Source organism: Phoca vitulina, unplaced genomic scaffold, assembly GCF_004348235.1.
Source record: "Phoca vitulina isolate PV1807 unplaced genomic scaffold, GSC_HSeal_1.0 scaffold7, whole genome shotgun sequence".
In the NCBI taxonomy this organism is placed as follows: Eukaryota; Metazoa; Chordata; class Mammalia; order Carnivora; family Phocidae; genus Phoca; species Phoca vitulina.
Genome location: NW_022589710.1, coordinates 25098920 through 25123409, shown reverse-complemented (window position 1 = coordinate 25123409; position 24490 = coordinate 25098920). Strand labels below are relative to the sequence as shown.

At 37.4% G+C, this 24490-nt stretch overlaps 1 protein-coding gene and 1 non-coding gene across 2 annotated transcripts; both read right to left on the bottom strand.

The window, feature by feature from the left end:
- Positions 1–251: 251 nt before the first annotated feature.
- TMX1 (thioredoxin related transmembrane protein 1) lies at positions 252–15741 on the bottom strand. The gene is made up of 8 exons (XM_032405102.1): positions 15510–15741; positions 12424–12539; positions 10768–10813; positions 8197–8325; positions 5818–5863; positions 5618–5719; positions 5438–5504; positions 252–2198 (listed from the first exon to the last, which is right to left on the bottom strand). The coding sequence occupies exons 1-8, from the start codon at positions 15659–15661 to the stop codon at positions 2023–2025; spliced, it is 834 nt and encodes a 277-aa protein (XP_032260993.1). The 5' UTR covers positions 15662–15741; the 3' UTR covers positions 252–2022.
- On the bottom strand, positions 12181–12314 carry LOC116633373. The gene has a single exon (XR_004299660.1). It is a non-coding gene; the product is annotated as a small nucleolar RNA SNORA70 (small nucleolar RNA).
- Positions 15742–24490: the final 8749 nt, after the last annotated feature.

Genomic DNA, 24490 nt, shown 5'->3' with positions numbered 1-24490 from the left:
TATACCTTCTGTGCGCCGCTGGTGTGACAGAAAACTGTTTATTCAGATGTCTAGAGTGACTGAAGAGTCACTGGAGAGATGCAAGAGTCCTTATGAAATGCAAGATTATCTTTTCTGAAATATCATGTCTCTACCTGTTCGGGCTACTTTTAATTTTCTACATATATACTATTTTCTAATCACTTAGAAACTTAAAATCTACGCCGTGTATACTAGAACACTAGAAAACAGCATGCCTGATTAATAAGTACTATTTTCCTCTATCATCTCAAGTAACAGAAAAAGATGTGTATGACTCTAGCCTTTGGACTGTGCAGATCAAGAACACACACAGTGACATAACTATTCATCTGAACATCGTTAAATACAAAGTAATTAAGCTTTTCTTAATATGCAACAAGAAATCACACTTGTCTCCAGCTTGAGTGAAGTGCTTAGAAAAGTTTATTTTGTGCTTAGACTATTTTTCTAAAGCATCACAGAATTATTATACATCCAAAACTCTTCAATGGTAGAATATTTAATATTCTAAAGGCAAGGCCTTTCAAGAAAACTGTTGTACATTATGATACTGTATAAGTCTAATGGATTCACACAGCAGCAGAATCCAGACAAAAGGGGACATTACAGAAATTGTCTATTACATAAATGGACAAGGGATTCACTCTGAGTTACGGTTTTTCCCCTTCTTGTAGGTAATATAGTTCTTATTGCCACCCAGCACCCCTCCCTACTTTCACTGTAAGGTGAAAACTCTGTGCTCTAACTCTCTGAGGAGTAAAAATATTTTAAATGTCCCATCCTGCTGATGCCCACCTATGAAATACTACACAATAAAAAAGTACAGCAGAATACAGATTTTGTGTGTTCAAAAACGTAAGAATGCTGTGATTTTTAAACATCAAGCATATACAGACTTTGTAAAATTAATTAGGAACTTTCTGCATGATGAATATACATTGAAAACATACACTATAAGATACTTTTTCCTGAGTAGAATGCTAACTTTATTTTATATCAAATTAAGTTTCTATGAATTTTGAAAATGTAAAATACCAAGGCTTTTCCACATCAAATAAAAATCAGGAATGTTCACCTTCATATCCAAAAAAAACAAAAACAAAAAAACATGGTTCAAGGAGAGGTTCAACAGAATGATATAAAATCTGACATGAATGGCCAAAATTTTAAATGATCAGTAGACAGCTCTTCAATTTTAAGGATCCCTCAGTAAACTTCGGTTTGACACAACAAAAAAGGACTATTTATTAAAGAATGAAAAACATTCCAAAAATTACCCAATTTGGAAAATGAAAAATGTAACCCATGGTTAAGAAAAATACAAATCATACACTGAACAGAGGGGAACAAAAAAGGTAACCAACCTTTATAGGAATCAAGACAACACCATGGACTTATATAAAAACTTCCTAAATCAGTAGCATATCCTGTATTATCACATGTAGAAAACTGTAATTAAACAAGGTAGTTTTTATTAGTTGCATAATCTAAAAATATGAAGAAATCTTGAACTATCTCTCTAAAATGACCAGAGTTGTCATTCAAATACACATTTCTTTAGACAATGGGCAAAGTTCCCATTTATGGGAAATATGTTCGTTTTTTCACACAGTGAAACTGAGAAAAATTATATCAAATGAGAAATCTTTTTCTCCAAAGTAATCTCCTTAAATACCTCAATAATGCAATATTCGGGAAATGTAAATTTTCAACTCAGAAAACTTGAAACCAATTATTAAACAAACATACTCAAATCTTATTGCTTGGCACCAGATTTTTCAAAAATTAAAGAATTGTTTAAACCATCATATTGCCATTCTTAAATCCTATTTCAAACGTTTTTATGTAGTGCTACTTTTATTTTCTGAAGGTAGTCTGTTCAATCTAATGATAATCTAGACTGAACCCTGCAATGTACAAGCATGTCACAGTTCACTTCAAACCAAAAGAAATGATCTTCTCTTTCTGCCAAAATAATACTATGATATTAAGAAAAATTAACTAGGATTTATCTGTGGCCAATGAAGGACTCAAAGCACGTTGTCTTATGGCATTCTGTGCAAAGTCTTTGTTTGCTCCTTTACTTCCTGCTTCCTCTTCTGAAACATCTTCTTCATCAGCCTCTTGTTCCTCCTCCACTTTTTGCAAAGGTTGAGAAGATTCAGGTAATAATTTTTCTTAAAGATAAAGACCAGAGGGAATTAAGAGGTACAAACTTCCAGTTATAAAATAAATAAGTCACTGAGATGAAAAGTACAGCATCAGGAATATAGTCAGTAATATCTTAATAACATTGTATGGCAAGAGACAACAACATTCATGGTGAGCATTAAAAAAAGATCAAGACCAGAAATGGGTTTTTGTTGTTGTTGTTGCTGTTAACAGATTTGCACTGGAGTAAAATCAAGACACGATTCTATGCCCATAAACTGCTTTGTCACTTATTTATCAATCGTAAGTTTAGATTTCCAAAAGGAAAAAGTTATCTTTAAGAGTGACACCATAAAGGGCGCCTGGGTGGCTCAGTCGTTAAGCGTCTGCCTTCGGCTCAGGTCATGATCCCAGGGTCCTGGGATCGAGTCCCCACATCGGGCTCCCTGCTCGGCGGGAAGCCTGCTTCTCCCTCTCCCACTCCCCCTGCTTGTGTTCCTGCTCTCGCTATCTCTCTCTCTGTCAAATAAATAAATAAAATCTAAAAAAAAAAAAAAAAAGAGTGACACCATAAAAATAAAAATTGGTTTGAAAGATCCATTTTACTTACCAAATTCATTATAATTACCTGCCTGTTTATAAACTGAACTGAAATTAATATACCAAAATTAATGCTATGAATGTGGAAAATACACGGCATTCAACAGAACCATCTTAATTTGCTATTAAATCTTCCAGTGAACAAGTACACTGAAAACAGACTCCAACACTACCCTTGTTTCAGTTCCCACATGAACAGGAATCAGACATTTACTACTGACGGTTATATTCTTTTTTTTTTTTTTTTAAGATTTTATTTATTTATTTGAGAGAGAGAATGAGATAGAGAGAAAGCATGAGGGGGGGGAGGGTCAGAGGGAGAAGCAGACTCCCTGCTGAGCAGGGAGCCCGATGCGGGACTCGATCCTGGGACTCCAGGATCATGACCTGAGCTGAAGGCAGTCGCTTAACCAACTGAGCCACCCAGGTGCCCCTGACGGTTATATTCTTATCCAGGTTTTTTCCAACGAGTTTCACAAATGTTCTTCTTTAAAGATATAATTTTATGAAGATATAATTACAAATGAAATGTACAAATCTTAAGTGTACAGCTCAATGACTTTTTAACTCTGTCCACACACACATACCCTTTCCATTTTTTTAACAAGGCCTATTGATAGTTAACTTAAACTTAGAACACACCATGTAACAGAGAGATACAGAACATAGAGTTGGGCCAATGAGCTTCAGTCTGTTCAGTGATACTAGACTGCCCCTAATCTTAGGCAATTCAGAAGAGTAGGGAGATGCGAGGGTGCAAGGCAGAAGAAAACACCAGAAGCAATTACCACATGGTAGACAATCTGTTGTTTGGTCGGGCCTCCCTCTTTCTGTTGGGTTAATAGCCCCTTCCCTGTACCACATCCCATGTAGCTGTGGTGAGCACTACAGTTCACCCCAGTGGTTCTCCACCAGGGGTGATTTTGCTGCACACACGCGCCTCCCCCCAACCCGCCCCACCCAAAAGAACACTCAGCAACATCTGGAGATATTTTTGGTTGTCACAACTAAGAGGAGTGGTGCTACCGCCAACCAGTGGGATGCTGCCGAACATCCAACAATGTACAAAAGACAGGCTGTCACAATTAAGAAGTAACCAGCCCAAATGTGAGAAGTGTCCAGGTTGAGAAACCCTGGTTTACAGTGACTGTTCCAAACAAGTGAGCTCTTTACACTAGTGGAGTGCATCAGAATTTTTCTGAAAGATAGGTGGGTGTAGGGGAAAAGCGTATTTCCTTCTTACTCTGGATTGTGAGCTATGGCTTTCTTAATCATTTTATGCTAAGGACTGGAAAGAGCCAAAAATGGAGCAAGCTAAGGCATGGACAACTAAGCAATTGAGAAACACAACATCTCAACATTTGAGGCCTAGGATCCAGCCATCTCTGCCCTCAGACTTGCTTGCTACCTGAAAAGCAATAAACTTCTATTTTGCTTAAAGCTGGACTGAGTTGGGTCTTTCCCTAGCAACTCAAAATCTAAGCTAAACACATCCTAGAAAACAACTCAAATCATGTGGCCTGCTATAGAAAGGGTGGTATCAGATTCAAGTATGGGTTACTATCTATCAGTTGTGCCACAGATTACTTAAAGAGACAAATTTGTTAAAAGTGTTTCAAGTGATATAAATATTAAATGTACACTCGCCAACTTTTAAATTGTCTCTTAAGTAATCTGTGCTTGCATTTCTTTCCCTACATGTCAGTGGCTCTTGCTGGATAAAATGATTCCTTCCCCTGTATATGTCCTTTTCAGTATTGATGTAATGATCTAAGAAAAGACAACCTGTCAGTTATCAGCAATCTCCACTGATATCATTTCACGAGTTCTGACCTCAATAAATCCTAAGTCATGAAAGGCAGCACAATGAAAATGTCATGCCAACAGTCTAATTTAGGCTCTATTCTCCACTCTGTCACTTCTGTGTGACCCTGGAAAAATAATTCATCTCTCTGAGCCTTATTTTCCTCAACCACAAAATGGAAAGAGTATCACTTATGAAATCTAGAGAGTTACGGAAAAGTGAATGGGATGGCACAAAGTGAAAGTTCTTTATAAACAGCAAATAGGAAGGCTTCCATAACACCGTAATTTTCAAGATTAAATGCATGTTTGAGAGGCAATTATACTAAGACAGACATCAGTGAATACTTCTAATTATATAAACTCATCTTGTAATCCAGTGTCAATGCCACTCCTAAATCAGCTACGAGAATTACTGTTCCCAATACCCTACCATAAAAACTTAGACTTGGCTAGCATACAAAGAAAAATCTTCAAATGTGATCACTATTATAAAGAATGACTTCAAGAGTAGAATATATTCAACTTCTTCTGATTCAAGTATACTCAAATGGATCCAGGAATATGATGGTTCAAATAAAATGACATCAGATCAATGTCATTAAATATCGACAAGTTATATGCAATGTTAAAATTCTCTACATTATAAAACCCAAGAAAATAACTATGTTCCAAAATCCACCAGGCTGTCATTCTTACATGAAATAAATATCCCCCTGCCACTTCCAATATAACCTACCATTCCACATTTAGAAAGCTAAGCTGGAAGGGCAACCTGTTACAGGTGTGATTGTGTTCACAGAAATGAACAGAATTACAGTGAACAAAAAAATAAAAAATAAATACTAAAAAATATACTTACTGGAAGGGTATGGCTGTGGTCTGCGCCTTTTTGAAGGAAAAAGGCAATCTGCCACAAATATCATACACTGCAAAAATAAACACAAGAAATCTGAATGTATATGATTGAGCTCGTGTAACTATATTAAATTACCAGACGTAAAAGGTTTTCTCCTAGTACTCTGAAAAATGAAATACTTACGAGTCCTAGTAATAGTCCTGAAAGTAGAGTTGCTAAAGCAAAAACTGCATATGATCCCCAAACTGGTAATCCAAGTTCTTCAATAAAATAGTTATGGCAAGTCTAAAATCAAAAGAAAAAATAAATAAAAAACCTGGTTGTTTAAAATAAAAGGGTAGTGTCAAAAATGTTTAAAATAGAAATAAAACTTTAGTCCATACCCGGATCCACATAGATAGCTGAAAGAGTGCAGACATACTACTCATCCTGAAAGAAAGGAGAGAGGACTGAGAAACTGAGTAAGACACACAGCTTTGAAGTAGAATGTGTGTCTATCTATACCTTCTAGTTTTCAGTCTACAATTTCCCCAACATGACAGATTTTATTGCTGGTGTTAATCAAGATTAGTGATACATCACTGATTTCAAGCCTGTATTAAGAAGTCTCATTAATGAAAATTAACAGTTCTTGAATTGCTGTCACTATGTGATGTCCTCATAAATAAAACACTTGATAACTTTTTTCCTTGTCCCTACTGCTTTGACATTAGCCTTTCACCTTTCACCTGATGATTTCTCCAATATACTCTGAATAACAGCTTATGAGCTCTATGGAACCAGTTAAAGTCAAGTGTACTGTAAGCAAATGGCAACTCTTATTGACACTTAAAATTCTCCAAAGAATGAGCAGAGAAGAGAGTCTGAAGGAAGAACCGGGAGCACTTGTTGAACTGATCCTTCCCACCTAAGAATTACCCACCTTTTGTGTTAAAATTAAATAAAACTTATCATAGCATTAGCTTGATATAGTTTAATGATATACAAAGAAATTACCTTGAAAATCAATACTAAGTAATAATATAAATAAATTTTTTTTTTTTTTTTTTTTAAAGATTTTATTTGACAGAGAGAGACACAGTGAGAGAGGGAACACAAGCAGGGGGAGTGGAAGAGGGAGAAGCAGACTTCCCTCCAAGCAGGGAGCCCGACATGGGGCTCGATCCCAGGACCCTGGGATCACGACCTGAGCCGAAGGCAGACGCTTAACGACTGAGCCACCCAGGCGCCCCTATAAATAAAAATTATTATTATTTTCACATAAACCCAAATAGTTTAGATGGACAGTTAGAAAAAGGCATGCTCCAGAACTAAAAACGGTTTGTGGGTTCCGAACTGTTTCCCCTCTAGAGCAAGTGTTGCCACCAACACATAAAACTAATTCACACCTAAGCCAAAGTTCCTGTAGGCAAGATGACCCATCTGTTGCCCATCATCGGGTGGGTGAACACACTGACATTGGAAGTACCTCTTATTCAGTCCACAAGACAAAGGCATGGACTGCTGAATCCCTGAGGATTCTTTGAACAAAGTCTTACAAGCAACCCCTTCTTCTACTGGAGAGGGGAGAAGTCATTTATGAGATTTCAAATTAACAAAAATCAGTTGCATTTTCAGTTGAACATAGAAAGGTGGTTCAATCATGTTGTTTCTGTTGTTTAAACTGCAAAACGGGAATAGGAACAAGAACTGAAACATAAAGCACCGTATAGCCTCACTACAATCAGCACTAATCAGGCTCTATCAGGAAGATTAGGTGCCTTAACTGGGTTGGCATGGTGGTTCAGTGGGGGAATTCTGACAGCTACAGGACAATTCAATTCAGAGATTTTCACAGGAAGAGAGGTGTAAGGGAAAGGTGCTAAAGACAAAATTCTATTTCAAAATATCGCTTATGGCTGATCTTTCCTCCACTCCCAGAACCCAGAGCATTTTTATCTCTTATACCATTGGTGTGTATATACTACTGGTATATCTTTTTATATTTTCATATCTCTTTATATTTTTATCTCTTATACTATTGGTGTGTATATACCATTGGTAGATCTTGGTGTATACCAAGATTGGTGTGTATTATCTCTTATACCATTGGTGTGTATATACCATTGGTAGATCTTGTGTATACCAAGAGCAAGTGTGGTGAGGAGACAGGAAGAGATAGCTTAGCCACACCAGGATGAGTCCATGGGGACCTCAGCAAAACTCAGTATTTCTAAATGTCTCTCAAATGACCTGTGAGGCCTTACACCCCAACAGCTAGCAGGAAATATGCTATCTCCAACCCTTACTACTCCATATATCTAGCTATATATAAAGTCCAGTGGTTACTCATGCCATTAAGGGCACTGTTCATCCATACTATTCAACCAAAATATTATCAGATGGGTAGAATAATTTAATCACATTAAGAACTGAAATCTAAAGTAGCAAGAGGAGGTATATGTTTGAGGCTTCTCATTCAAATATTAAACTCAAATGATAACTTTACCCATCATATTGCTCAGAAAGCCTGATTAGTTTTTGATATGAAATGACCATGATCTACAGAGCTAAAATATTCCTGAAAAGGCTTTCAATTCTAGTGAATGCCTCCTTCTAGCTTAACAAGGATCAAAGCACCTGACTTAGAAGAAAAAGTCAAGCTAAAAATATCACAGTAAATATGAATATACCTTAAGGGTCTATAAAAATGCTTTATTTCCACAAAATATAATTGGTCCAGTTAATTCTGAAATAAATAAAAGAAAAATCCTCATACTTACAGAACAGAACCTGGACCAAACCATGATGAAACAGGTTCAATACTCTTCCACTCTTTCTCACTTATAAAGTTTATGAAGTCCTTCTTAGTCCTTGGGCCCTGATAGCGCCTAAATTCACCATCTTTACAACTAAAGAGGATCAGAATCACATTATTAAACAGAACCAAATAAATTTGTATTTGTTTTGCTATTTCTTTAACCTCATTTTACAATCAATCCTTATATTCAAAATCATTAGTAATGCACAAGTAACAAATTATACTAATTGCCTACTCATAACATCTTAGCTCCAAATTTATTTAAACAATGGGGTTATAAACAATAATAAGCCTTAAGACTATTATTATCTTTCCAAATAGTAAAACAATGAAACACAGAAGTTATATGTCAATTATACCTCAATAAATGTGTAATGAACATATTAAAAGAATGACTATATGTAAAGTTAGAATAGTGTCTGGCACTTATTAATTATTAGCTACTTTTAAGCTATCTAGGTTAAAAATTAAAGGCATTTTTCTGGAATTTTCAGCCCTAATTACATCATCTTAGCCATGCTACTTTAAATTGCTGGAGGTATCTGGTCATATTTCCTTTCCTCCTATTTCAGTGATTGTATTTTACAGTCTACTTTGCATTCTTCCTGATAGGCCCCTCCCTCCCTCCCATTCCCAATGTATGGAGTTCTCATAGGTTCAAAAATTCTCTCTCTCCTCCCACATCTTCACTATTTTCAAACTGCCCCCAATAACACTGCCAGTCTCATCCTATACAATACTTCTATTTTTATCTCTTAAGTGCAAACTTTCAAGAGCTCCCTACTACCTACAGTAGGGTTAGAGGATCCTTTAGCCATCCAGAGCCAAAGACCACAAGGAAGCCCCCACTCAAAAAAACGTTTTGTAAAGGCAATGGCATTTGAGCTGTTTTTGAAGAATAGGTAGAAGTTCAACAGGCAAAAGAATGGGCATAAACAATGTAAGTTAAAAAAGCACAGGAAATTCCAGATAAGTTTAAGGGATGTTAAGAAGTGAGAAGGAAGATGAGAGACACAATCAGAACCAGTTAAGGGACATGTGGAGAAAAGGACTGAGTGAAAAGGGACAGCAGTACTTATGATGACATGAAAAGACACAAAGGGAGTAGGGATGAATACAAAGGTAGAGGGAAACAGACATAAACATGAAAAAGAAAAATGACAAAGAAAAGTGAGATATAGACACACAAAAAATTGCCAGCTTGCTTTTATACTTTAAATGAGAAGTACCTCCTGGCATTCAACCCACCAACTAGATGAACTTTAAGGTATCGGGCAGGTACAGGCAATACCTGGGAGATATCACCGTACCACCCCAGTAAAACAATTATCACAATAAAGTCACAAGACTTTTTGGTTTCCAAGTACATATAAATATTTACTATACTGTAGTCTATTAATGCTATGCAATAGTATTATGTCTAAAAAAAATGTACATACCTTCATTTAAAAATATTTTATTGCTAAAAAATGTAAACCATCATCTGAGCTTTCAGCAAGTTGTAATCACTTACTATGGGCCACCATAAGAAACAGAGTAATGAAAAAGTTTGAAATACTCAAGAATTACCAAAATGTGACAGAGAGACAGAGTGAGCAAATGCTGTTGGAAAAATGGTGGATAGATTCGCTTGACACAAGGTTGCCACAAGCCTTTAATCTGTAAAAAGCTGCAATATCTGGGAAGCACAATAAAATGAGGTATGCCTGTACAGATTTGAGACTTCCTATCCCCAATTTAGAAGATAAATTCAAACTAAAAGACCTGATACTGAAGACTACATAATCTTGCTCATTCTGACTTAGCACTCAATCATTTCACCTACTACTGTCCAAAGACTGAGCTATATAGCCCTTTCTTAGTTCATTTTTGAACATACAACTTCCCTATTTATGACTGTTCATGAGATTATTCAAAGGATGGAATGCTTACTTCTGCACTCTTTTGAAAATTCAGGGTTGCATTTACATCCCCATATTCTCCAGGAACCACCCTCCTAGCCCAGTGATTTTTCCCTTACCAAACTTTCTACAGGACTTAACACAACTCTGGGCTCATAATCATTTACTATGCTATATGGCTTCACACGATTTCATGTGAACACCACCCTCCAAAATAATTACAAAGCTCTGAGACCAGGGACTGTTATTTTTCATTTTTTTTTTTTAAGATTTTATTTATTTATTTGACAGAGAGAGACACAGTGAGAGAGAGAACACAAGCAGAGGGAGTGGGAGAGGGAGAAGCAGGCCTCCCGCGGAGCAGAGAGCCTGATGCGGGGCTCAATCCCAGGACCCTGAGATCACGACCTGGGCTCAAGGCAGACGCTTAACGACTGAGCCACCCAGGCGCCCCAACCAGGGACTATTTTATACCTCAACCATCTACCTAAAGACATCTAGGATAGTGCTAAGAGCAAAATGAGCCTTACTGAATATAATGCTCTTTAAACATGACCCAGGCCAGAGGTCTACTATTCTGATTATACTATGTTGCATCCTTCTCCATAATTACAGAATCTTCAAATACTTACTGATAAATAGTAGGAAGAGCAGTTATGATAAATCGTCCACTCAGCCCTAAAAATGATAAAGATTAGAAATAAATACAAGAAAGAACACACAACAGGTTTTATATAAGCCAACAATCACTACTTAAAAGTTGATTCTGTATTTAAATACTAACTGGGAAAGCATATGAAATTATACCTGAAAATAGTTGAGCTTTGTAACAAACAATAAAAAAAATCCCAATTATGTACTGAAAGCAACTTTAAAAAATCAACACTTAGTAGGAAGGGAAAAATGAAGGGGGGTGAAAATCGGAGGGGGAGACGAACCATGAGAGACTATGGACTCTGAGAAACAAACTGAGGGTTCTAGAGGGGAGGGGGGTGGGAGGATGGGTTAGCCTGGTGATGGGTATTAAAGAGGGCACGTATTGAATGGAGCACTGGGTGTTATACGCAAACAATGAATCATGGAACACTACATCAAAAACTAATGATGTAATGTATGGTGATTAACATAACATAGTAAAATAAAATTAAAAAATAAATAAACACTATTGCACATTATCTCAACTAAAAGTATGTAAAAGCTTGAATACTGAAGATATCTGTGAATATATATTTATTAACATTTGATCAATTATACCACTGTACGATAAGACTACTAGCGATGAGTAATGGGGCAGCACAATATAACAGTAGTTTTAGAAAGTTCTAAAATCAAATGAAATTGCATTTGACATTCAAAAAACAAAGGCAGAGTCTAACATGTTGTTAAAATGGAAAATATTTTGAACCTTTCGTAAGATGAGCAATAACAATAACATTATTAACCATGTGTTAGGCAATAATATAACCAAGGATTAATCTCTCTATGCCTCAGTTTTCTTATCTATAAAATGGGGATATTACCTCACAAGGTTGTATAGGATAAATGCAAATCTGGAGCAATATCTGTACTAGGTAAGCACTCAATAAATATTAGCTATTATTACCATCTGAGGTGGGAACGGAGTCAACAAATCCAGGTTTATTGTGACCAAGAACACATAAGATGAGGCTGGTCTAAGAAAGGAGCATCCTTAAGAACAGAGCCTGCCACTTATTCAGGGGGCCAAGTCAGGAGTATATTTGACCCCACAACCTTGAGGTCTTTGTATTAAAAGCATGTCCTCAAATCATAGATATTAAATTTGAAACCCAATTAAGAGATTAGGATCGCTGGTCAGGGAATGTGCCCTTGGCTCTACAAAGAACTTCAACCACATGCTCCTTATTCTGAAGCTTGGTATGGATGCAAATGATGGTTTTTCCAATGTCCACCTAAACCACAGTATTCTAGGACTTCTCAAAGGCATCTTACACGCTATTCTGGGGCCTGGGATACAAAGGAAAAAAAGATCAGAGGCAGTTAAATGGGCAAGAATGGGGAGAGGGCAATGTCTCCAAGGTCCCTTAGAGCCACACATAAAAGGAATGAGTTGCATATACAACCACGGAATCTGCTTTCTGCAGCCACTGCACAAGGATCCCTCATCAGAGAGGTGGGTGGGTCAGCTTAAGTACTACAGACAGTTATGTTTTCAAAACCTAATAAAAGGTAGTTAAGACCAAGTGATGTGGCAAACAGGATGAATATATGAACCCAATCTGCAAAGACTAACCACAGACTTACAGTACCTGGCTGCTCTGTGACATCTACTTTTGCAACATTAACCTCAAGATCTTCTCCCCATTCAGCAAAACTTTCCCATTCTGGTTGAAGATTCTGACAAGCAGGACACCATGGAGCATAACTAAGAAACAGAGTACAAAAAAAGTTAAGCAATCTAATATGACCATATGGAGATAAAAATTCTAAGTGTATAATTTATGAAGAATATTTTATACCAAAAACAAAAAGCAAAATGATTAACTTTGTGAAGATGAAAAAGTTTTAACTGTGGGTCTAACGTTCTGGAAATCAAAACTAACTGATAACGCTGATCACAGAAAAGTAATTCTGAAATAAGTTCTTAAGACACAAAAATAAGTTCGTAAGTTCACATGCAAAACAGCTCTTTAAAAACCTTTGAATTTCTCAGGGTGCCTGGGTGGCTCAGTCGGTTAAGCATCGTCTTCGGCTCAGGTCATCCCAGGGTCCTGAGATGGAGCCCCGAGTCAGGCTCCCTGCTCAGCAGCGGGGAGTTGGCTTCTCCCTCTGCCCCCTCCCCCACATGTGCGCTTTCTCTCAAAAATAAAGTCTTAAAAAAAAAAAAAAATTGAATTTCTCCACAAATATGTGGCAACCAGAAACCTCAAAACCAAATTTGGAGTTCACCAGTTTTAATACTTTGCACTACATGAGTCACAAATGAGAAAAATAGGAAGTGCCCAGGGCTGAGCTGAACAAGGAAATGCATGCCCCTGCTTAAGAGGGGCACCATCAATCACTCAGCAAGACCACCAGGAAGGAATTTACAGCTAGGAAGCAGGCTCTATCTTATTTAAAAGCTGAAAATCTGCATTTTTATGTAAAAACGTTACCTCAAAAGTTAACCCAGACACAAACATTAGGCAAGCCAAACAAAATTCCTCTGGCCAGCCCTTGGTCAGCCAGTTTCTAAGACCTCAGGTTTACAAATCTATGGGTAAGTTTATTAGCTTTTTAATTACTCCTCTGATATTCTGCATCTTTCAAGGCCCTGACTTCTCCCTAGGATTTTATTCTTCGCTTTATTGCATATCATCTTTTAATTTGCCTCAGTTTTTTTTTAATGAAACCAAGAAGAATAAAGCGTGTACTTGAACACAAGAGTACAGTTTCTACATTTCATTATATTTGAACTTATTTTATGACAATAGAACTCCTAAAAGTAAGTGGCACTGTGGAACAAGACTAGTACTATGTAGTACCATACATAAAAGGGAAAAGTCCTTAACAAGAGATTGTATTTCAATGAAAATCTCTCTGTAACAAAACTGATAAGGATGGATGTAATGCATATAACAGACTTGTAACAAGAGCAGACTATCATTAAGACTAGTACTAGATCCCCCTTTCAAGTTCCTTTTGTTTCTTAGGCCCTTTTTAAGTCTTAACCTCAAACTCAGTAAGCTAAAGGAAAAAGTACTACAGTATATTCTAATTTCACAGAGAAGTTCTAATTCAAATCCCCTAATAAATTTTTGACCATTGTATTTTTACAGTTTGATCAAACGAGTTTAAAAAAAAAAACTCCTAAGTATTACTTGACTGTATTTTGCATATAAATTCATAATCACTATTGTTTAATACTCATGAAACTGAATATTTTACTGGCACAATCTAAAACAAGTTATTCATGACAATAAAAACCAAATGTTGTCTCTGGTTATATTTCCTCTCCCCTGTATAGCTTCAATAGTGCCTGAAAATTCATTTCACTAAGTTACAGATTATATGTATACTACATAAACATTTTCCCCTATCTTTTCCTCCATATAAATATTCTATGCCTTTTTTGATTTTATGACTCAAGAGTTATTGATTTGGCCTTTTGAGCTCTCCTTTAGGGACATCCACCTCCATCCATTAACTGGCAACCCAAGCATAGAGGAAAACACTCACCTGAACTCTGTTAAAGAAGGGGGCTGTTCTAACAATTATTGCATACCTACTCTTAGGCTTCGAAAACGGAAAGGAAGCCGGTATAGCAATACCAGGTCAGATTAATTAAAGCCTTTAGGTATTTCTCTCACTTGTAAAATGCGGGAAGTAATACCCATCTTACAAAATTTGTAGAGAATTAAATAGGATAGTGTATATAAAGTGCTTAGCAGTGTTTAGTACAGTTAACACTCAATAGTGGTGTTTGTTACTAATACCACTAACCCTACTATTATCAATAGTACTACAACCATCATCACCACCACCACCAATTTAGCAACTAAAGCAAAGGCTGGCAGTTTATTTTCTACCCATGCAGAAGAGACATTATAACAGAATCACCACAGACATATGATTTCCTCTGACGAGTAAATGATGACCCGGTGGTCTTCAGAGTTTATAATCACAGTCATACATTAATTTTATTTTTTAATGCAATAACACTTGAATGTAAGAGTAACAATCGAAGATATTCAGTACTTTGCAAAAACACACATCCAAAGGAAAACTGAGATGCAGAGAAAGAGAAAAGAAAAAAAAAAGATAAAGAAAATTTAACAATAACCCAACTTGAATTTACTCAGCACCTAAAATAAAAATATACCCAGTCCATAAAATAAAAGAGTCTCAAATTCCAACACTGTAAATGGACTGTTAAAGGATAATTAGACCAAAGGAGAAGAGAGGTTCTGCTCAATTTCCTGTTTTGTAAAGTTTGGTGAAAAGTAAGTCTAGAAGTTTGTGAAAGATCATTCTAAAATAGATAACGTATAGAAACTAGTCAGACGAACAATCTCCAGCCCCAAAGTCATGAAAAGTTGAGAGAATTCCAAGTTGAACGCCGTCTCTTACGAGCACCACAGCGCTAGAAACGAAACTGGGGGTACACACTTTAGAAGAAACTTAATATTTCCCGATAAGAAACGAGGAGGGGGTGGGACCAAGCTGATCCGAAGAGGAGTTTAGGGATCCCGAGGAGTCAGGGGCGCCGGCTCCACGGCTCGGAGTGGAGTACTGGCGAACCTGGGACCCGCAGGAGGTGGTAAATGGAGGTGAAGTCGGGTGTCCAGACTTGGATCTAAGACACGGACTTTCCGGCCCACCGAGGGGACCCGAGACAACCGCCCCCCACACTCACAATTCTATCATCCACTCTCCTTCCATCAACTCTTTCCAGTTCTCGTCCGTGATGATGCGCACGTCGCTCCGCCGCCCGTGGATCCAGGGAGCCCCCCAAAGCAAAAGCAGCAACACTGCCACTGGAACCACGCGACTCCCGGGGGGCGTCATTTCTGCAGCTTGCCCACCCCACAGCAAGCGCGGCGGCCCCAACCTCCGCGCAGCCGCTGCTCACTTCCGCCCTCGAGAGCTTATCTGCTCATGCGCCTTACCGCGCGCTCCTGGGAACTCTCAATGCGCATGACGAGGCCGGGTCCTAGTGAGTTGGTTTGTGGAAAAGAGGGAAGCGCGCCTATCCCTAGTGCGCATGACAGAAAAGCGGTCTCTTCCCACCGCCTGGTGAGCCCCAGTACTTTTGGGAAGGAGAAGAGCAAACAGGGGGCGTGGCGTAGGAAGTGGGGCGGGGCTTCGGAGATGACTGGCTTCAAAATTACTTCAGAATTTTGGCGCCAAATAATTGGTATTCATACTTAGGCCAATTGGTAAGTTTACACAAAAGCAATTTCCAGTTAACTGCCCTTTAGAGTTTTCATTTGTTTGTTTTGAAAATTTTTGCAGTAAAGCTAATGAATGTTTATGTAAATCAGAATATTGGTTTACTAATGGGGGATTATAGACTGGAAAGGTGCACAAGGGAACCTTAAGGGATGCTTTTCACATTCTTTATCTTGGTCTGAACAGTTGGTTACACGAGCGTACACATATAAAAAAACCATCAAGGGACGCCTGGGTGGCTCAGTCGGTTAAGCGGCTGCCTTCCGCCGGGGTCATGATCCTCGGGTCCTGGGATGGAGCCCCGAATCGGGCTCCCTGCTCAGTGGGAAGCCTGCTTCTCCCTCTCTCTCCCTCTGCTTGTGTTCCCTCTGTCAAATAAATAAAATCTTAAAAAAAAAAAACCATCAAGCTGTACATGTTGAGATTAGTGCACTTTATGCACTTTAGGATGTATGTTGTCCCTCAGTTTGCTTTTAAATGTAGTAGTTACAGAGATGTGAGATCTGAAATTCAACATGGGAACAAAACACATAGGCTTATAACAAATATTTGAGATTTTTTTCTCTCAAGCATTTGTAAATGCAAATGCAAACCAAAATGTGCACTGTCTCTAGAAAGTATTAGTCAAACGATAGTGGTTGCCATTACGTCTCCTCACCTCACATTCTCTCCTAAACTCACTCCAGTTGGCTGACTTGCTCACCCCTCCCTCCTCTGAAAGGCTCTTTCGAGGACACTAGTGATCTGCATGTTAACAAAGCTAATTGTTTCTTCTCAGTATTCATCTTACTCCACTGGCCAGCAGCATTCTACCTCCGTGAAGCTGCTTTACTCTCTTGCCTTCAGGTGAGCCTCACTTGATTGTTTTTTCTCCTTCCTCACTAGGTGCTGCTTCTTGGCTGGTCCTCCTGTATGTGATTTCTAGACATCGGCTTGACCCAGGATGCTGTACTGGCCCTTCCCTCTCTCTGTATCCACACACTCCTCCAGGTAACCTCAATCTGGCTGTATACCTGTCATTCCCATTCTGACCCTTCTGGAAAATTGGGACATATGTATTCAACTCTTTGCTGGACATCTCTTGGATATCAAATAGGCAGTTTAAACATAACGTGGCCAAAAAATAAAATTCTTGATTCTCCCTCGCCTAGTCTTTCCTCTCAGAAAAGAGCCCCAAGGTCCATCAGGTTGCTCAAGACACAAATTTTCATTTTAATTCTTTGTTGCTTTCTCTCTTCACCCTCCCTCATGTACTCCATCAGCAAGTCCCAAAAACTCAACCTCCAAAACATAGCCTGAATCTGACCACTAATTTCCATCTCCACAGCCAACACCCTAGTCCACAGTTCTATCATCTCTTGCCTCTACTACGATAATAGATTCCTAACTGATCTCCCTGTGTCCTCTCTTACTTCTCTAAATAAGATCAAGCCATTTCTCTTTAAAGCTTTCCAAATGCTTCCCACTTTACTTAAAATTAAATCCAAACTTCTTAAACTCCTTACTATCACTTAAGAAGTCCTACATGATCTGAAACCTGCCTAACTACTCCCTCATGTAGTACTTGCCCTCCTCCTCCTTACCCCAGTGGTTCCCTGAAGATGCCAAACTCATTCCCACTTTAGAGAATTGGCATTGACGTTCCCTCTGCCTAGACTACTTACCCACTGGTCTTCGTATCACTCCATTTTGTCATTGATTTCAAATGTTACCTCTTAAAAGTCATATTATCCATCTTAGTCTACTCTAAAGCTGTGCATAATATTAAACTGATGTCCTTGTTTCTGATCTGATTTCTTTCCTCACTCAATAAAAATATAAGTTTCGGGGTGCCTGGGTCGCTCATTCGGTTGAGCAACTGACTCTTGAGCTCGGGTCATGGTCTCAGGGTTGTGGGATGGAGCCCCACATCCAGCTCTACACTCAGCACGGAGTCTGCTTGTCCTGCTCCCTCTACTCTTCCCCTCCCCCCCACGCTCATGCTCCCTCTCTCTCAAATAAATAAAAAAATAAAATCTTAAAAAAAATAAGAATATAAGTTTCATGACAGTGGAAAACTTCTCTATTTTGTTCACTACTATAATCTCTAAGGTATAGTGCCTAGCCACTATTAGAACTTAGTACATAATAGGGGCGCCTGGGTGGCTCAGTTGGTTAAGCGACTGCGTTCGGCTCAGGTCATGATCTTGGAGTCCCGGGATCGAGTCCCACATCAGGCTCCCTGCTCAGCAGGGAGTCTGCTTCTCCCTCTGACCCTCCCTCTCATGCTCTCTGTCTCTCATGGTCTCTCTCGCAAATAAATAAAATCTTAAAAAAAAAAAAATTTAAAAAAGAACTTAGTACATAATAAATGCTCAATAAATATTTGTTGAATGAATGAGGAAAACCATAATTATAGATATGCCATGCTTTTATTATAATGTATGAGCTGTATTAAGAAAGAATGTAACTATATTCTTATGTGTAATATAGAGAAAATACCTGCTGTTTATATCCACAGGGTTGATAAGAGGATAAAATGAGTATTCTTTTTTTTGGAGGGTAATAATCTTTTTTTTTTTCTTATTTTATTATGTTAGTCACCATACTGTACATCATTAGTTTTTGATGTAGTGTTCCATGATTCATTGTTTGTGTATAACACCCAGTGCTCCATTCAATACATGCCCTTCTTAATACCCATCACCCACTGGGCTAACCCATCCCCCCACCCCCCTCCCCTCTAAAACCCTCAGTTTGTTTCTCAGAGTCCATAGTCTTTCCAATTTTCCCTTCCCACTATCTTCTTTCTTTTTTTTTAAACATATAATGTATTATTTGTTTCGGGGTACAGGTCTGTGATTCATCAGTCTTACACAATTCACAGCGCTCACCATTGCACATACCCTCCCCAATGTCTATCACACAGCCACCCCATCCCTCCCACCCCCTACTACTCCAGCAACCCTCAGTTTGTTTCCTGAGATTAAGAATTCAAAATGAGTATTCTTTGTAAGCTGTAAGTCATTCAAGATAATTTATTAAAATTTCATTTTAAGGGAATTTTTCATATTACAAAAAAATGCACTTATGACTAAAATGTGCAAAGTACCAAAGACTGTAAAGTGAAAAGAAATACCCTCTAAAATCTTTTCCCATCTCCTGTGAGAATTTGCACCCTGTAGGCAACTGCTATTAACATTTTCTTTTGTATGCTTTCAGACTTTTTCTATGCACATAAACTATTCCTTAAAAAAAAAACACATACATGGGGGCGCCTGGGTGGCTCAGTCAAGCATCTGCATGCAGCTCAGGTCATGATCTCAGGGTCCTGGGATCAAGCCCGGTGATGGAGCCTCCCACTGGGCTCCAGGCAGCAGCTATTTACTGACCAAGTATTTCAATATTTTAACAACTGGTGCAGCTTTACTGTCACAATGTAGCTGAAGACTTATCCCAGGCTAGAGCAGTTCTCTTCCTTTGAGAGCTAGTTTTGCACTGTTTTGGTTTATTTCATTAGGCTTAGGGGGAGGAGCCACTGATGACCTCCACTGATGACCTAACTTCACTGCTATGGCTTACCACAAAAGCTCTCAAACAAATACTCTTAAATTTGAGTTACTAAAATCAAATTAACCCTCCTAACCAATCAACCAAATCATCAAGTCCTGTTCATTTTAACAACTAAACTCATCTCAAATCTATCTCTTCATCCCACTGTCACAGCCCTGATATATGCCATCATCTTTTTTCTTCTGGAATCTTGAAGGGTTTCTTTTTTCCCTTTTTTTTATAATAATCTCATTATTGATATATAATTCATGTATCATAGAGCACAGCCATTTAAAATGTGCAATTTAATGGTTTTTAGTGTATTCACAGAGTTGTGCAACCATCACCACAGTCAAATTTAGAAAATATTTATCACCTCAAACAGAAACCCCATATTCATTAGCAGTCATTCTCCATTTCCACCCAACTACCCCTTTCCCCAGCTCTAAGCCACCACCAATCTCCTTTCTGCCTCTATGGTTTTGTGTACTCTGGATAGTTCGTAGAAATGCAATAATACAGGGTCTTTTGTGACTAACTTCTTTCATTTAGCATAATGTATTCAAAGTTCACCTGTGTTGTAACATATATCAGTACTTCATTTCTATTTATTGCTGAAGAACATTCCATTGCATGAATAGAACATATTTAGTTTCCATTCATCAGTTGATGAACATTTGATTTGTTTTTCTCTTTGGCTATTAGGAATAATGCTACTATGAACATTCATGTACAAGTTTTTGTGGGGACATAATGTTCTCATATCTCATGGGCACCCACCTTGAAATGAAAGTGTTTATGATACAACATCTAAGAAACTATTGCCTCATCCAGGGTTACCTAGATTTCATATAAGAATTTTATAGTTTGGGGTGCCTGGGTGGCTCAGTTGGTTAAGTGTCAGACTCTTGATTTCAGCTCAGGTCATGATCTCAGGGTTGTGGGATTGAGCTCCATGTCAGGCTCCACATGGAGCCTGCTTTAGATTCTCTCTCTTCCTCTCCCTCTGCTCCTCCCCCACCTCTCTCTCTTCCTCTCTTAAAAAAAAAGGATTTTATAGTTTTAGCTCATTCATTTAGATTTTTGATTCATTTTGAGTTAATTTTTATATATGGTGTGGGATAAGAGATCTAACTTCATTCTGTAGCATGTGGATATCCAGTTGTCCCAACACCATTTGTTGAAAAGACTATTCTTTCTTTCTTTTTTTTTTTTTTTTAAGATTTTATTTATTTGAGAGAGAGCAAGAGTGAGAGAAATCACAGAGGGAGAGGGAGAAACAGACTCCCCGCTGAGCAGGGAGGAAAGACTATTCTTTCACCATTGAATGGTCTTGGCAACTCTGTCAGAAATCAGTTGGTCATAAATGTATGAGGTTGTTTTTTTATTTTTCCCCTGAATTTTCAGTTCTGTTTTATTGATCTATATGTCTCCCTTGATGCCATTACCACCCTGTCTTCATTACTATAGTTTTGAAATCAGAAGTGTGAGTCTTCCAACTATGTTCTTTTTTAAGATCGTTTTAGCTATTCTGGGACCCTTGAATTTCCATATAAATTTTTAAATCAGTTTATTGATTTCTATAAAAAAGCAAGCTGGAATTTTGTAAGAAACTACATGAAATCTGTAGATCAATTTGGGGAGTATTGCCCTTTTAACAATATTGAGCCTTCTAGTCTATGAATATGGGAGGTCTTTCCATTGATTTATGTCTTAATTTTTTTCAACAAAATTTTATAGTTTTCAAATTACAAACTTTGCACTTTTATTAAATTTACTCTTAAGTATTTATTCTTTTTGGTGCTAATATTAATGCACTTGTTTTCTTAATTTCATTTTTGATTTGTTCATTGCAGCTGTATAGAAATACAATAGAATTTATATTTATCTTGTATCATGCAATTTTGCTGGATATGTTTATTAATTCTAATACTTTTTAGTGGATTTCTTAGGATTTTTTTGTATATAAGATTATGTGATCTAAAGGTAGAGATGGTTTTACTTCTTTTTTTCCAATCTAGATGACTTTTATTTAATTTTCCTATCTAATTTCGCTGGCTAGACTTCTGGTACAATGTTGAACAGAAGTGGCAAGTCTAGAGAACTTTGTCTTGTTACTATTCTTAGGAGGAAAGCATTCAGTTTTCATCATTAAGTATAATGAGAGTTTGGGTTTTTCACAAATGTCCTTTATTAGCTTGAAGAGATTTCCTTCTATTCCTAGGTGGTTGTGTATTTTTATCATGAAGGAATATTGAATTCTGTCACGTGGTTTTTCTGCATTTATTGAGATGATCAATGGTTTCTGTCTTTTATTCTATTGATATAGTGTATTGTATTAACTGATTTAAGCCAACCTTGCATTCCTGATATAAGCCCCACTTGGTTATGGTGTTTATTTCTTTTTCTATATTGCTAGTTTCATTTGTTAGTATTTTATTGAGGACTTTTGCATCTATATTCATAAGAGATATTGACCTGTAGTTTTCTTTTCTTATGATGTCTTTCTCTGGTTTTGATATCAGAATAATACTAGCCTGGTAAAATGAAGTAGAAAGTGTTCCATCCTTTTCTATGTTTTGGAAGAGTATATGAAGAATTCTACTAATTCTTTAAATGTTTGGTGGAATTCAACAGTGGAGTCATCTAGGCCTGGGCTTTGCTTTGTGGGTAGTTTTTAAATTACTAATCCAATCTTTTGTTATAGATCTATTCAGATTTTCTCCTTTTTCTTATGTCAGTTGGGGAGTTTATATCTTTCTAGGAATATGTCTATTTCATATAAATCATCTAATTTGTTGGCCTACGGTAGTTCATAGTATCCCATTATAATCCTTTTTATATCTGTAAGGTCAATATTAATGTCTCTTCTTTCATTCCTAATTTTACTAATTCATAATTTAATAATGTGAGTTTTTTCTCCTTTTTCTTGGTCAGTTTAGCTAAAGGTTTGTCAATTTTATTGATCTTTTCAAAGAACCATCTTTTAGTTTCATTGGTTTTCTCTATTTTTAAAAAATTCCCTCTCTTCCATTATTTCCTTCCTTTTGCATCTTTGGATTTAGTTTTCTTCCCCCCTCCCTCTACAGTATTTTAAGGGGGAAGATTTGGTTATTGATTTGAGATATTTCTGCTTTTTCTAATGTTGGTATTGAACCCCTAAGTTATCCTCTAATGTTGGTATTGAACCCCTAAGTTACCCTCTAAACGCTGCGTTAGCTGCATCCCCTAACTTTTATCATGTTATGTCATCATTTCATTGATGTCAAGGTATTTACTAATTATCCTGACATCTTATTTGTCCATTGGTTACTTAAAAGTGTGTTATTTCCATATATTTTTGAATTTCCAGAATTCCTTTCTGTTATTAATTTCTAATTTCATTCTGTTATCATCAAAGAGCATTCGGTTTATAGCCTAGCATATGGTCTAGTCCACAGAATATTCCAGCCCTTGAGAAGAATTTGCATTCTTCTGTTGTTGGGTGAGTGCTCTATAGATGTCTATTAGGTTAGGTGGTGTATAGTGTTTAAGTCTTTTAATTCCTTGCTGATCTTCTGCCTAAGTGTTCTATCCATTATTGAAAATAGGGTACTGAAGTCTCCAACTCTTATTGTTGAACTATTTCTTTCTTCAATTCTGACAGTTTGTGTTTCATGTATTTTAGAGCTCTGCTGTATATATTTTTATAATTGTTACACATTTCTGATGGATTGGCTCTTTTATTATTATAAAATTTCCCTCTATATCTTGTAACTTTGTTTTATAGTCTATTTTGTCTGATATTAGTATAGCCACTTATTGTGACTTTGTTAAATTAATACTGTTCTTAGAGCTCTGGGTTATCAGATGGCAAGTTGCCGTTTAATAAAAGACCACAAGGGAAATTAAAATAGAGTTTATTACTCACAAGTCCTGGAAGAAGAACACAGTATGCCTTGAGAGTCAGTGGGTAGAGTGCTTTGGGGTTCCTGGTCAACTCACACCAGAAAAAGCAGGGTTTTGGTAAATTTCACAGGGTTTTTATCTAAGGGGGTGCAAATAGTGGAAGTCCTGGGAAGAGGGTGGGGGATTGTTTATCACAAGGGCCATTGAGGGAGTCATATCAGGAACTTACGTTTACTTATGACTCAATGAGCTATTATCTAGGGCATACGCTCACAGGAGGCCTAGTGTCAGCTCAAGGCCCCTGTAGGCTGCCTCACCACCCCAAAAGATGCCCAAGCAGCAATATTATAGAGTAGCTTAGCTAAACTCTCTGACAACTACACTGTGAGATAACATCCTTAGATGGTCTCACAGCTCTCTAAGCCAAGATTAGGAAGATTAATTATTCTCCTTTCCCATCTAGATGCAGAAAGGCAAAAGTGAGGACCATTCTAAATTTATGAGGTTGACTTTAAAATTTAACTTTAAAGAAGCATATTAAATATTTTATAATGTCCTCATTCATGCATAAAATGTTTAAATGAAACTAGAGAAAATTCCAAATGTTCAAAGGGACACTATCACGTGAAACCCTAAGTTAGAGTTAAATGAAGATTTGGCCATCTGAAGGATTATCATCACTGACGTAATAACTTGGCAAGTTAGAGGGGATTTGTAGCTCGAGATTAGCTTTAAGATATATATTATTGCAGATGTTCATAAGGCACAAGGAAAGCTAAAGCCATAGACACCAGACTTAAATTTTGAAGTCTGATCAATTTCAAAAGAAGAAAGAGAAGTGTGTTCACTTAGCATTGAAATCTTTGACACTGTAGCAGCTCTTCCTGCACAGATGGCCGAGGGCAGAGAAAGGATCATAAATGATAGAGTCAGGACAACAAGAGATGCTTGAACTGGACCTGGACAGAGATGGTTATCTGAGCACACCACGGATGTCAGTTTCCCTGCCCAGGAGAATTGGCAGTT

What these genes read in the sequence shown, in the direction of transcription:
- TMX1 (XM_032405102.1), bottom strand. Translation starts at nt 15,661, where the DNA reads ATGACGCCCCCCGGGAGTCGCGTGGTTCCAGTGGCAGTGTTGCTGCTT. An exon ending in GGAGAGTGGATGATAGAATT is followed by an intron (nt 12,540 to 15,509) that starts GTGAGTGTGGGG and finishes TCTGTTTCTTAG; the next exon opens with TTATGCTCCATGGTGTCCTG. An exon ending in ACCACAGCCATACCCTTCCA is followed by an intron (nt 2,199 to 5,437) that starts GTAAGTATATTT and finishes TTTATCTTTAAG; the next exon opens with AAAAATTATTACCTGAATCT.